At 41.7% G+C, this 14,473-nt stretch overlaps 1 protein-coding gene across 1 annotated transcript in view; it reads right to left on the bottom strand.

The window, feature by feature from the left end:
* PPOX (protoporphyrinogen oxidase) overlaps positions 1 to 8,656 on the bottom strand; it is a 572,299-nt gene extending 563,643 nt beyond the window's left edge. The window contains exon 1 of the mRNA XM_044059458.1: positions 8,553 to 8,656. Coding sequence (XP_043915393.1) covers positions 8,553 to 8,639 — 87 coding nt within the window. The 5' untranslated portion in view covers positions 8,640 to 8,656. The remainder of the gene's footprint in view (positions 1 to 8,552) is intronic.
* Between the last annotated feature and the right edge of the window lie 5,817 nt (positions 8,657 to 14,473).

Raw genomic sequence — 14,473 nt, forward strand, 5'->3', positions numbered from 1 at the left:
TTTTTTTTCTTTTTTTCTTAAGTAATGTCATTGTATAATAGCAATAACCCACTTCAGGGTGTGGGTAATGCTGGATTTACCCACGGTTGGCTTTGTTTGGCCACTCGGGCTTCTCCCTCGTGACCAAAGCACACCAACTGTGGGTAAATCCAGCATTACCCACACCCAGGCATGGGTTATTGCTATATTATCCTCCACTGGACAGTAAGATTTTAATATCACAGCCCTAAAAATTAAACATTTAATTGTGCCATATTAAACAATACAATAATTTTTCCTCCTATTACAGTTCAGTGCACTCTAGGGTAGGCAGTAAATTCAGTATATTCCATAGAGTTTAGTAGCCCCACTGAAACACTGACTGTTGTGGCTATTGAATACTTTCATATCTGCAGCCCCCATTTTTTTACCACCACTAAGCTGCAAAACTAATGAAACACTTTTTTTGGGCCAGTCTCCCCTACAAATACTTATTAATGCAAAATGCAGCCATCTTGTGTGTTAAACAGTAGCTTGAAGAATATCATACTTTCAGTTGCATGAACTATACTAAAATCTATATACGGCACAGAACTATGTACAGTGAAATGCACATATGCCGCACATCTGCACAGAGACAGAATTACAACGACTTTCATATCATACAGTAACATTACTTTAAAATGGCAGCATGTTTCTTATAATGCCACTACATAGCAGTAATAAACCCACTCACACAGTGGGAGAGGGGATCTAGTCTGGTCAAGAGGCCTCAGCCTTAGTGACCAAACACTGACCCCATTAGGAATAAAACACAAACTGCACATTCCTTTACATTGTGGCCAGTTAATATTATATTCTCTTGACATACACATGCAAGTCCAACAAGGCTACATAAGTGCTGCGGCTAGCTGTATACAGCTGCCTCTTTTTTGTAATATGCATTTAACCAGATGACCCTAGAAACGCATCCTTACATCAACATTCCATCATCCTTCTAATAATATGTACAAGGGCTTTCAAACATCCTTTCTGTTAAATAGTATTTCCCAATGTTGCTCTTCAATCCCTTCTCCCCAGCAGCTACCTATGCACCTGCCTGTCAAACAGTTCCTTTCAAAATCCTACACAACTGACTTGTACTTGTTGATACAAGTGTATATATAAAAAGAAGTTATGTCTTACCATAATGTTCCAGCTGTGTTGTTGATCTTCGTTCATTCATTAGTGATGGGTTATTGGTTCCGTCCTCGGAACCGAGCCAGCCAATATAAAGCTCGCTTCAGCCAAAAACTCTCGAGCCAAGGTCCTACCCATAATGCTCTGCTCCCTGTTACTTCAGACTGAATTTGCAAGTTGATAGATAAAAGTAGAGGCTACCTCTGGTCATAATAGACCTACAAGAAAGGGGTACATGAGATCAACCAAGAACCTCCGGAAGGGGGACGGAGGGTGGGAAGTAATGAATGAACGAAGATCAACAACACAGATGGAACGTCTGATGTTGTTAATCTTCGTTCATTCCTTACTGATAGGACAGAGTCCCCAGCTACCTGTATTCCTGGGTGGCCCTCATAGAAGGACGTTCCTGAGCACTATGGAGCCAAAGGAAGCTCTACCTCTGGAGGCCAAGTCCAATTTGTAATGAAGAATAAAGGTATGAGGTTTGGAATAAATCGCAGCGGAGCAAATATCATTGAGGGAAGCCTTAGCATGGACAGCTGTTGAAGTTGCCATAGATCTTGTAGAATGAACTTTGACTCTATGAGGCAAGGTGAGATTGTTTTTGTTGTAGATAAAGGTGATACAATTTCTCAACCATGAAGCCAATGTAACTTTTGATACAGGATGACCCCATCCAGGTCCAGAAAAAGCCAGAAACAGTTGGTCTGATTTACGGGTAGATTTTGTTCTGTCCAGATAAAATCGTATTTGCCTATGAACATCCAAGGAGTGCAGGCAATACTCTCCCTTGTTAAAATAGTTAGGAAAGAACACTGGGAGATCAATAGACCGGTTGATAGATTGCTCTGACACCACTTTTGATAAAAAGGTAGAAGTGGTTCTCAGTGATACCCTATCCTTATGGAAGATAAGATAGGGAGGTTTGATGCATAAGGCCTGAAGTTCTGACAATCGCCTGGCTGATGTGATTGCAATCAGAAAAAAAGTTTTCCAAGAGAGATATCATATATCACAATAAGACGCAGGTTCAAAGGGTGGAGCTGTTAAAGCTTGCAGAACCAAAGCTAAATCCCAAGGTTGTACGGGTTTTCTAAAGGGAGGTTTTAGGTGAATAACCCCTTTCAAGAAAGTCTTACAGAGTCTGTGTGACATAAGTGAAGAATCTTGAAAACCAATTTGAGATGGCAGCTAAATGTACACGGATAGTAGAGACAGACACTCCAGAGTGGAAAAGATGCGATGAGTAATCCAGTACCACCGAGACCAGGGCTGACAAGGGGTCTATTTGCTTATGTGCTGCCCATAGAGAGAACCTCTTCCATTTGTTAAGATAGATTAATCTGGTGGAAGATTTATGAGATGCAATAAGAATATATGTGCACAGGGTATGAAATATTTTCATGCCTAGCAATCATAGGAAGTAGAGAAACCAAGCTGTCAGTTTCAGGGTTGTTAGATTGGGGGTGAATAGACCCTGCGGATGGGAGATCAACATTGGGGATGGACTGAGGATCCACGGTTGATCTAGCAGGTGAGGCCAGAGGAAGGGAAACCAGACTTGTCGAGGTCAATATGGAGCAATGAGGATCACTTTGCTCTTAACTGTCGTGCTTTCTTCAGAAATTGGGAGATGAGGGGGAGAGGAGTATAGGCATAAAGAAGACCCGAGGGCCAAGCGTGGACTAGAGCGTCCCTTGCTGACTGTCCCCGAGGGGGGATCAGGGCAAAATAGTTGCTGCACTTGTAGTTGGTTGGGGAGGCAAATAGGTTGCAGCAAGGCTGGCCCCAGCAATTGAAGATTTTTGCCGCTATCAGAGGATTTAGGGACCACTCATGAGGCTATAGAATGCACCTGCTCAATTTGTCCGCTATCATGTTGGAGCTCCCGGGAATGTGCGTTGCAGTCAGAAAGTGGTTGTGAGCCATCACCCATTGCCATATTCTCAAGATCTCTTGGCATAACGGGTAAGATCTGATGCCCCCTTGTTTGCTGATGTACCAGACCACTGACATGTTGTCTGATTGGATCGCAATAGTCCCTGATGGAAGGATGGAGTGAAATGCTTGCAATGCTGGAAGCACCACCCTCAGTTCCAGGACACTGATATGCAAAAGGGCCTCTGTCTCCAACCAGGTGCCTTGGACCGAGTTTCCCTGAAATAGCCCCCCCACCCCATCAGGGAGGCGTCCGTGGTCACCGTGGCTATCGGTTGATGGGGGTTGAAGGGGCAAGACCATTGTCGGGGATTTCGAGATGTCCACCAGAGTAAATCTTGCTTGCATTTATTTATTTATTTCCAGTCTGATGACTGGGGAGGTCCACTGGGCTCAAGGAGCCCGTTTTCAGTGGAGGCCCGTGGAGAAAAGCTGCATAATACATAGTAAAAATAAGCAAAATGTAATATTACATAGTAAAACTTAGTAAAGTGTAATCATAAAACAGAGGAACATACATTACATGCATACATACTTGATTAAAGAAAAGTTGTACAGAGGTTAGTTGCACAGAGGAAGTAGATCATTTGTGCAAGGTTATAAATAACAATTGTAAATCATCTGAACATAGTTATAAAAACTGACATTTGTAAATACATAAAAGGGGTGAATAAAGGTGGAAAGTACATTATTTAAAATGTATAGATTCGGGATATTAATGTATAGAGAGAGGCAGTTATGAAATAGAAAAAGTGGAGTGCATACATTACAGTTTAGGATACAGAAGCGTTGATATTCTTCGTCAAATAGCATCAAAATTTATGAGTTGGTAGCAGAGAGAATCATTCCCAGATGGGGGCGAGAGAAGACAGATAGTAAACTATTTACAACATATACATTCAAGATATAGATGTTAAATTACGTTATATTCAGAGTGAGGCTGCCGTTTAGGTAATCAGTATGGAGTAGATTAACTTATAGTAGAGTCATTAGCAGCTTAGGTGGGTAGAGTGCAACTACATTTCCAATTTTGGGCGAGGTGGGAATGGAGCTGGGTTTTAATGTGTTCAAAGTTTTCAGAAATTCTTAGTGTGGGAGGGAGAGAATTCCATTTTTTTGCTAAGGAAAAGGATAGGAGAAGCTGACCAGCGGGACGGTTTGGTTTGTGTACAGAAATTAGATTCTGGTGGGCAGATCTTAGAGTTCTGTGGGGGGTGTATGATGGTAAGATATTGAGCTGGGCTTCTAGCTGGTTTAAAAAATTAGTTTGCGGGCTGTAGTGAGTTGGAGGTAGTTAAGGTAGTTGGGATCTACTGCATCTCTGAGTTACACTTATATGTATAGGGTACCACTGAGTGAGAAGTAGCCATTGAAGAAGTCTCATGTGGAATCTGGCTAGAGGAACAATGGTAATCTAAGCTGCCATTAACCCCAGTAGCTGAAGCACATATCAAGATGGGGATTTGTGGTGACAGAGCAGCGGTTGAACTTGTCTTATTCTCTGAAGTCTGTGTTCTGGAAGAGATGCTGTGCAATTTCTCGTGTCCAACAGTACCCCTATAAATTCCAAAGACTGAGTTGGGGTTGTGTTGGATTTCTCCCTATTTATAGTGATTCTCAGGGTTCAAGTGGTTAAGAGAGTATACTAAAGGGCTTCTTCCAGTAGATGCTTGATGGGGGCGGTAAGGAGCCAGTCGTCTAGATATGGAAATGCCTGGAATCCTTGAAGTCGCAAGTGAGCGATAACCACTGCCATGCATTTTGTGAACACTGGAGAGACCGAAGGGCAGGGCTCGAAACTCGTAGTGAATGGCTCCTATATGGAAGCGGAGGTATCTTCTTGAGAATATGTCCATTTTTATGTGGTAATAGGCATCTTGAAGATCAACAGAGCACATCCAATCATCTTCTTCCAGAAGAGGAAGGACAGACTGAACCATGACCATCTGGAATGTCTCTGTTTTGACAAATTTGTTTAGTGTACTGAGATCCAGAATTGGTCTCCAGTCCCGTCTTTTTTGGCACTAACGAACCTTGAGTAAAATCCAGATCCTGTCTGAACTGGGGGGGCCATCTGGATGACTCTTTTTTGTAGCAGATTTTTGATTTTGTGTGCTGCTGTTTCCCTTTGACTGGGTGGAATGTTGGGTAACACTCTTGATGAGACTGGGCAAAGATGGAACGGGATGTGATAGCCTCTGGATATAATCTGTTGTACCCAAGAGTCGGTTATCTTTTGCCAGGCAGCGGGATACAAGGAGAAATGACCTCTGACCGCTTCCAGAGGTGAGCAGTCAGGCAACGCTTCAGGAGAATCTCTGGAACCCTGGTTTCGCAGACCTCCTCTGCCCCGAAAAGGGCATCTTCGATTGGAGTTTCCCCCTCTGTCTCTAGGGGAAAACTCGGCATTTGCATCCCAGAAAGAACCCTGTGATTTCTTGTGCCATATCTTTCCACTCCTCTGTTTTCTGAAATAAAATTGCTGAGGAGTGGAGTGTCTGACACCAATGGCAGACAAAGTCTTGCCATCTTGTTTGCACAGTGCCAGCATATCCTTGACTTTAGGGCCAAACAAAGAAGCAGCCTCTATGGGGCATTCATGAAAGAAGTCTTAAAGGAGTCCACAAAGTCACAAAGGCGCATCCAAGCATGTCGCCTAGCGACTATACCTGTGCCCGCCGCTCTAGCCACTCCTTCCGTTGTGTGAGAAATAAGACACATGGAAGACTTGGAAATGGACTCTAGGGTGGCTATCTGAGAAGCCACATTATCACGGACTTCATCAGAAACAGCTCCTGCCAAGGTTTCAGAGAGCTGGCTGATAAGATCTCGCTGAAGCCTGGTAAAATGTGCCAAATAATTCAAAGACCTTACAGCAAAAGTCGATGAAGCAAACGCACGGTTCCCTAATCTGTCAATCGCCTGGAACTCCTTGTTGGATGGATGGACAGTTTGGATCTCTTCTGCCAAGTCCTTCTTAGTAGCAGGTGCCACCACCATAGCATCTACTGGAAGACCACGTGAACAGTGGGGGTGCTCAGCAGGGGGTGATAATATTTTATCTGGCCTCTTTGGTATGGTATCAGGAGCCTTCCATGCTTACTGCACGATGAGCTGGAAGAGCTCATCGGCAGGCGGGGTGACACAGGAGGTAGGGGGCCAGGCACAAAAAGCCTGCAGGAATATGGATTCCTCAGATGAAGGATTAGAGGGCTTGCAGTCACCCTTCTGTCTAAGAATCTCGAGGATGTCACCAAAGGACACCTCATCAGAGGGTGACCATGGGGACCCTTCCCCATCATCAAAATCTGTATCTTCAGTCAATGACTCCTCAGTAGAGTCCATGTGCTTCCTCTTACATGATGCTTTGCGGGGTGCTTCCTCAGTGGGCGGTTCTGGAGAAGACTGCAAAGAGGGGGGTCTCCTGAGGAGGAGAGACCTGAGGCTCTTGTGCCCGGGAGTTGAAGCTTGTGGCAGTTGCGGCACAGAGGGGGGAGAGGACTCCGACAAATGAGCTTTTCCAGTGGAGGCAAGCGCCCTCTCCATGGCCTGGACAGCTGGCCCGCCCAAGGAGGGATGGGAGCCTGGAACCGAGCACGACAACCTCCGAACCGGGGTCACACCCTGCCCCGACGAGCCCACCCCCAGACCAGGAGTCTCAAGAGGCCCGTGAACAGCAAGGCAGAGCACGTCCCCTGAAGGTGCCATAGAAAAAAATCAGCGTGGAGCCAGAAATGCCCTCCCCAACGGCACTGCCACTGGCCTGAGAAGAGCCCAAAGCCCAGTGCACCGAAGGCCACAAGGACAACACTAGTTCCAAAGTGAGATCCACTATTGGAGTCGGAGGGAGGGAAGCTGCTGTCAGAGTAATAAACTTCGAAATGTGAGTGGAAGTCGAAGGAGGAGTATACGTTGGAGTTTGAGGCAAAATACGCTCACCTGAATGAGGGAACGTGGACTTCGACGGTTGAGAGAGACCTCTGGCCACAAGCAACTGGTCAACAAGCTGCAACACATCCTGCTCAGAAAGACTCTTGGTTGACCTCATGCAGAAGGCTGATGGCGATTCTGGACTCTCCAGGAAAGGACGATACTGACTGCCTGCAAAAGGATCCAGTGAAGGGGAATATTTAGTCCTTGCTAATTCAGCAGCAGCAGAGTTTGGAGCCGAGGAAGTCTGCACCAAAGAAAACGGTGGAAAAAGGTCTGTGCCGAAGTTGTCAGCGCAGTAGTAGTTGAAGGTGTCTGCACTGTAAAGGCAAAGGTCTGCCCCGAAGGGTACGGTGCCGTAGTGGAAAATGTCTGCACCGGCAATAAGGACGGTGCCAAGAAGGAATGCACCGAAGTACATGTCGGTGCCGAAAAAGTCTGCGCCGTGGACTACAGAAGAGTCATACTTGGAGCCGAAGGTGACTGTACCAATGGGAAAAAAGGGCTGTCCTTGCCCTCTATCCACAATATGATGCCAGACGTAAATATGGTTAACAGAACAGATCCTAGCACAGAAATATGAGTAATCTACCTAGTCAATGACTTCTTGCTCAACAATCCCACTCCTCAGATGCTGCATTCTGCGTTCTGTCAGTTAACAAGATCCCTATACACCTCACCAGTTCGTGTCCACCTCCCATACCACTTAGCTATTTCACTGATCTTCTGCAGTTCATGCCTTTAGGATGACTTAACGAAATCCAGAAAAAGTTACATCCACTGAGTTCACCTTGTCATAGAACTAGATCAGATTAAACGTTTAAGACCACTGCTATTTAAGTACATGACATGCTCATCTGCAATACAAACCAAATTCAGAACTACACTAGCTAAACCTACAATTTTTTTTCCATAACCTTTCCATGGAAGGCAGTAAGACAAACTAGTTTGTAACAAAGAGGTCCATTCCTGAACCTTCTTTGCACAAAAAGACCACTGCTGCTACCTTCCAGACCCCCCAACACCAAAATGACTTCAACACCATAATAATTTTTACTTAACTTTCCAATGCAAACGTTTAGGCATTCTTGTTCTCCAAATGCACATCACATTCAGTAGCTGCTTTACAGAGAAGTATACAAATCAAACCATGTAGACACCAATGTGTCTAGGTCATTTCTCCTTTATAGCTAAACACAGCAATGTCTTTGCTACTAAAGAATCCTGCATATGCTTCATCAGATGGGAGAAGACTCAAGAACAAAGATCAGTTTTAGGTTTGCAAAATGGTTTTAGTGCAAAGACATGCCCGTGACATCCAGTTTTATGGTTCTATGAAACAAACAGATCTTCCCGCTTGAAACTTGGGGTGACTAAAGACCATGGGCACTTCTGGGAAGACAAAGTGAACAAGGGGAAACTTAGCTTGGCACACAATCACCAAGCTCTTCAATATTCAAGCACCTGTGCAGAGTGTGGATGGAGATGTTTAAGGGGGAAGGAAAAAATTAAGATGATGTTACCTTGGAAAAACTGCTATTCTTGGAAAGGTGATAGCAGGCCGTCAGGCCGCTAATCCCACCTCCGATGACAACCACTGTCCTCTGCATTCACTGCCACTTTCCAACTGTTAAAAAGAAGGAAGAAAAGACATTTAATTTACAAACACTAGTGGGCAGGTTAAAAAGGTTTATGTACTGTATCATCTCTGTGTAGCACCAACTTTTCCACTAATACCAGCTGTAAAACAGAATCTCCTGCAAGGCTTCATATGGTTAAGAACACAAAGTCAAAAAATCATGGAATTAAATGTCTCCTGTAAACACTACAAGTTTAGATAAATCCCCTAAAATATCTCCACTTATTATTTACTAATTCTGTCTTGAAACGGCTGCTATAACAACAGCACAACTACTGCTTTATTATCCTCAGACCATCAGTTCAGATGATGAAGATTCACTAAACGGCATGCTGTGCATAAAAGTCATACAAAATATAACAGTTTTGATTGACAAATTATAATTATGCCACATACAAAAAATGATGTGTCCTAAATGAAGAACAACTATCAGCAGGACTACAATTCTTGTATATTGGTTCAGTTAAAATTTATGAACACATTTTGCTGAAAAAAATTAAAACTTTAAGATATTGAGTATTTAGAGCTGTAATGCTAATGAGCTAGCTTTAGCAACCCTAGTGACAAAAAGAGGTGTGGCCATCCCTCCCCACATCAATGGTAACCTAGTGCCTGTAGTTGGGGCAGTCAAGTGAAATGGAGTCCTAAGCAAAGGAATGCAGGCTCCAATTGCTCCACCCCTTACTTGCCTGCATTTTGAATTCATGACGCAGAAGGAATGGGGTTCTAGATGCTCAGATATATTTTACACATATTTTCCCAACCTTCTGATCTAATGACAGCCTGAATAAATTCATGGCTAAGGAAAGAAATTCAGTCTATTTGTATTGCTTTCAAGGAAGATACACATTGTGTCTACTGTTTAATGTATGAAACTATCAAAATAGCAGTTCCAAAAAACATAGAAGATAAATGTTTGAAAGTGCATATAAATCATAGTAGAGACTAATGCTTACCTCCCTACCACCAAAAAATAAGGTAATCACCTTCTGTGTAGCCCGTTGGTGTTAGATTCGAAGAAAAGTGAAAAAGCAAATGGCTAGAATCAAACAGTTCAACTTGCTGTTATAATGCATATACCTTAACCCATTCCCAAAAAAGACAGCCACCTTCTGAGTATCCTTCTGATATCAGACTGGGATGAAACGAAAGAACAAACAGGACACAGTAAGCACTAAGGCTTACTGTGTTCTGTTTGTACCAGCTTCAAAGCTTTTTTTCTCCCTTTTAATTTTTAACTTTTTAAATGATTTCAAAATATATTTAGAATGCATCCTTGGTTTACAGTGGTATTGCAGAGCATTAAAGTTCTGCTAATGAGCTGTCTTGTATGCCAAGGGTACAGGTTTGAAGCTTATTGAAGATTACTGGCAAAAACATTATCCACCCGTATAGTGCCTTTTTAGGCAATGCCAGCCTGATAAACCTACCAACATAATAAACTGATGCTCTGAGTTAATTGTGAACGATATTACCTACACTGAGGCTAAGTACTGAGCAATAAATTTAGCTCTGACTTTAGCCCCCATATTTGTTGTCAAGATAAACCTGAAACTGGTTCACACCTCCAGCTATCACACAAGACAAAATGTTAAAAGTGCTATCAAAAGCTGAAAACACTGCATCGATGGGTCCTGACAATATCCCTGTATGCAACTTAAATAGCATGAAGCGCAATTCAGTCACACTCATATCAACACTGTTTAATCAGCCTCCACACAGGTTTTGTATCAAGTGAATGGACAACAGCTACAGTAATTCCCCTGCATAACGGAGGACCTTCCACAGACCAGGCAATTACAGACCCAGAAGTCTGACCAGCTCTACATGCAAAGCCACAGAAAGACTTATCGCAGAATTAATTAATCAAGACATAGGGAACCTCCAATCACTGGACCTGACTCAGTTTGGATTCATCAAAAGCAGGTCATGCTTACTCAGCTTTGTGGATTTTTTTGAAAAGGTCACCAAAGCAATGGATGAAGGCAAAACTGTACACACAGCGAACCTTGACCTGGCCAAAGCTTTTGACACAATTCCCACTCGGGTATAGTAGAAAAGCTAAATAAACAAGGAATAAACCCGTATGTCATCTGTTGGATTGCCAACTGGCTCATGGATAGGGCACAGATAATCAAAATATAGGAAATATACCTCCACAAAGAAACCAGTCACCAGTGTAGTCATACAGGGTTCTGTGTTGGGACCTCTCCTGTTTGGCATCTACTTTTTTGAAATAAAAGTTAATACCAAAGGGTTCTAGCTAAGTTTGCAAATGACTGCAAGCTAGGAGCAGTCATTGAATCCACAAATGACTAAGCCATCCTGCAGGAAGGTTTGTTTCAGATAAATAACTAGTGTAAAATTCATGGTCTGAAACTAAATGCCAATAAATGCATTACTGTATCATTTGGGAAGTCATCTACCACAGGGAACTACCACATTGACAATATGCTCCTAAGTGTTGACCCAGACATTTGGGATTTTGGAACTTATGTGGACAGTGACCTAACTTTTGACCTAAAAGTGTCTAATGTAAGAAAGCCTTTCGATAAGAAAAAAAACTGTATAAAGAATTAACCGCAAAACATTTATGAGTGCATGTATCACAAAAAAACTGCCATGTATAACAGGTGTGAATAATGACTTATTAACATAATTGTAACACTTTCCATATTATCTCAGAATGTGAATGGTCTACATGTACAGACAAAACAGAAAAAAATAATTGTATAAAGAAATGCAGACTGCAAATAGTAATGATACATTTAGAAAGAACTGAGCATGCAAATTTGATAACAAATGGATTTTCAGATGGATATTCTGCAGAACATTAGGGACAAAGGAAAACAGGATTACTTATATTAATTGCTAAAGGAGCTCCAGTAGTAATAGAATAGGAAAAAGCTAATAATGGCAGATTTTTAGTAATAAAGGGCTAATGAAAAGGGCTTGGGATTATTCTAACGTATTAATATTCCACCTAAAACTGCTATTTTGGAGCTTAAGAAATCTGGAAGAAATAATCAGCTTTCAACTGGGAATATTACTACTAAGTGTAATTGGAATTTGAATTGCAGCAATGAGGTTGTATCCTGGGGTGTAGAAGGGAAAATATAACAAAAGAAGGCAGGTTTCTGAAGAAATTTATGAAAATATTTAGTATGGAAGACATAAATTTGGTAGTAGGACCTCAGGGGGAATTTACACTTTACTCCCCAAGGTACAACAACTGGTGTAGACATGACAGAAATTATATTTTACAAAACTATATGCATTTAATTGAGAACTTTGATACACATCCAATAACATTTTCAGATTATGCGCCAATAATTACTAAGACAAAAATGTAGGGTAATGAAGTAAAGATGAGACACTGGAGCTTCCCTATCTGTTAAAAAGAGATGAATTTAAGGAATAGGTAGTGGAAATAATCTGGGAGTTACTGGGGAAGATAGAAAGGACAGCAGAGGTAATACCTTGTGATTGAGATAAAATGAAAGTGGAGTAAGAGTAGAAATAAAACAAAAAGAAATCTGGTTAAGAAGTAGTAAGAATTATTTAGAGGGGCTGACAAAAGTTAAAGTATTAGAAAAAAATGTGAATCTCACAAAACAAGAAGAGGTGCAATTGCAAAGTGCTAAAGAGAAAATAAGTGAGCACTTGGAAAATATGCATGTGTTTAGAAAAATTGCTATTAAGCAGCTGTTTTTTTGATAATAACTGCAGAGCACAAAAAGTTGTGGTACAATGACTTAGGCAACATAAAGTAGAAATGGTTGCTGCCAAACTTAAGGAGGCTATATCAAAAGATAACTAGAGATTATGTACAGGTATTACATATTTCATAACTTTCATGAAACTGTGTATAAAGCAGAGAAGTGGGGATATCAAGAAAAAGCACAAATGGGAATATTTACAGAAGACTTAAATACGCCAAAGTTAGAGGTAGATGGGACTCAACAACTAACAGTTAAGAGGAGAAGATAAAAATGATGATGTATAAACAATCTTCAGGAAAGTCTCCAGAAATAGATGGTATTCTGATGGAAATTTGAAAACAAGGAGGGAAGAAAGTGATAAAGATCTGGAAGGTTGTATTTAACAGTATTTTAAATGGAGGGGAGGCACCAACATCCTAAAAAAGCAGTGTTGGTTGTAATACCTAAAGACATTAAAGACCTACCTGATCCAGCTTTATTTAGGCCCACTTCAATTTTTAACCTTGATTATAAAGTCCTTATGTCTATAATTGCTAGAAAAATGGCAAAGGTGATGCCAAAATTGACAAATATGGACCAGTGTGGTTTTGTGGAGGGGAGGCAAACATTTGACAGCGTTACTGGAACAATGATAATCTAGACAGAAGAACGTAAGAAAATCTCTGTATTGGTGGTTCTTGATGCAGAGACAACAGAGTAAGCTGGGATTTTAGGAGTAGGACAATGGAAGCACTTATAAGGTTAATCAGAATGATATATGAGGGATCAGAGGCAAAAATCAAAGTGGGAAGGTTCCTCTCTGATAAGCTGTCTGAATAGAGGAACCAGGGTGGGTATCCTTTTTCCCCTTTGCTATTTGGTGTTGTATTTCACATCACTTGCAAATAAAATAAGGGACTCAGAAATTCAAGGATATAACTTTCAATAACTTTTTTTCTCCCAGTCCACCTGTACCTGCCATCCCCATGGCCATGTGGTGATGTATGAATGCTGAACCCTACTTAGGCTTACTATTACAAAGTTTTAAACATTTGCTTGAACTGTTGTACGTGACCTATTACTAGCCCTTCTCTAACCTGTGGACATATCTGACTTGTCTGGAATAAAATTGGTATGTGTGACACGAAAATGCCACTGTCACTGGATGTATAGATTTCATTCACCCAGAAAATCCTTAAGTCTTAATGTTGTATGCAACCTACAACTGGCCCCTTCTCTAACCTGCGGCCATATCTGACTTGTATGAATAACACTAGTACGTGAGACAAGGAAATACCATGGTCACTGGATGTGTAGATTTTATTTACCCATAAAATCCTTCATTCTTAATGTTGTACATGACCCGTTACTGATCCCTTGTCTAACCTGTGGACATATCTGACTTGTATGGAATTATATTAGTACGAACAGCATGGAAATACCACGGTCACTGGATATGTAGACTTTATTCACCCAGAAAATCATTCATTCTTAACGTATGTATAACCTGCAGCTTCTTAATACTGTATCCCATCTTATTAAACTGTACCGACTCCTTGTACATCACCACTCCGTGCTTTCTTTGCTACTGTTTAGAATTGTGAGTATTCTTCCTATTGCCTACACCCCTCCCCCCACCTCCCTGTAGTTTAGTAGCTAGGATCATTGTCTGCCCTTTCTTCTCCTGTTTCTTTACATGTAGCCCCAAGTATTTCTCCCTCTCTACCCCTACTACCTTAGCTTAAAACAGACTCTACTACTCTCCCTGTATTTCTGAGTACTCTCTGCTGTACTGTTCTTCTCAACCTTCCTTGTAACTTACCTGACTGATTTTTTTTTGTAGCACGCTATCTGACCGGGTCCAGCCCACTTCACTCGGGATCACTCCACTCCCCTACCCTAACCCCTCTCCCACCCACCCCATTTCTTTTACATTTATACTTACCTTAACTCCTCCCCTTCTCAATTTTACCCAATCAGAAACTACCACTTATCTTCCAACAGATCAAACCATACCCATCTCTTAACTACACAGCCTATAAATCCATCCTCAGCAACCATAGCCATACTTATTTTCCCTATATCCATCCATACAATCTCTCTC

This window comes from Protopterus annectens, chromosome 17.part0, assembly GCF_019279795.1.
Source record: "Protopterus annectens isolate FY-2018-M chromosome 17.part0, PAN1.0, whole genome shotgun sequence".
Classification (NCBI taxonomy): domain Eukaryota; kingdom Metazoa; phylum Chordata; order Ceratodontiformes; family Protopteridae; genus Protopterus; species Protopterus annectens.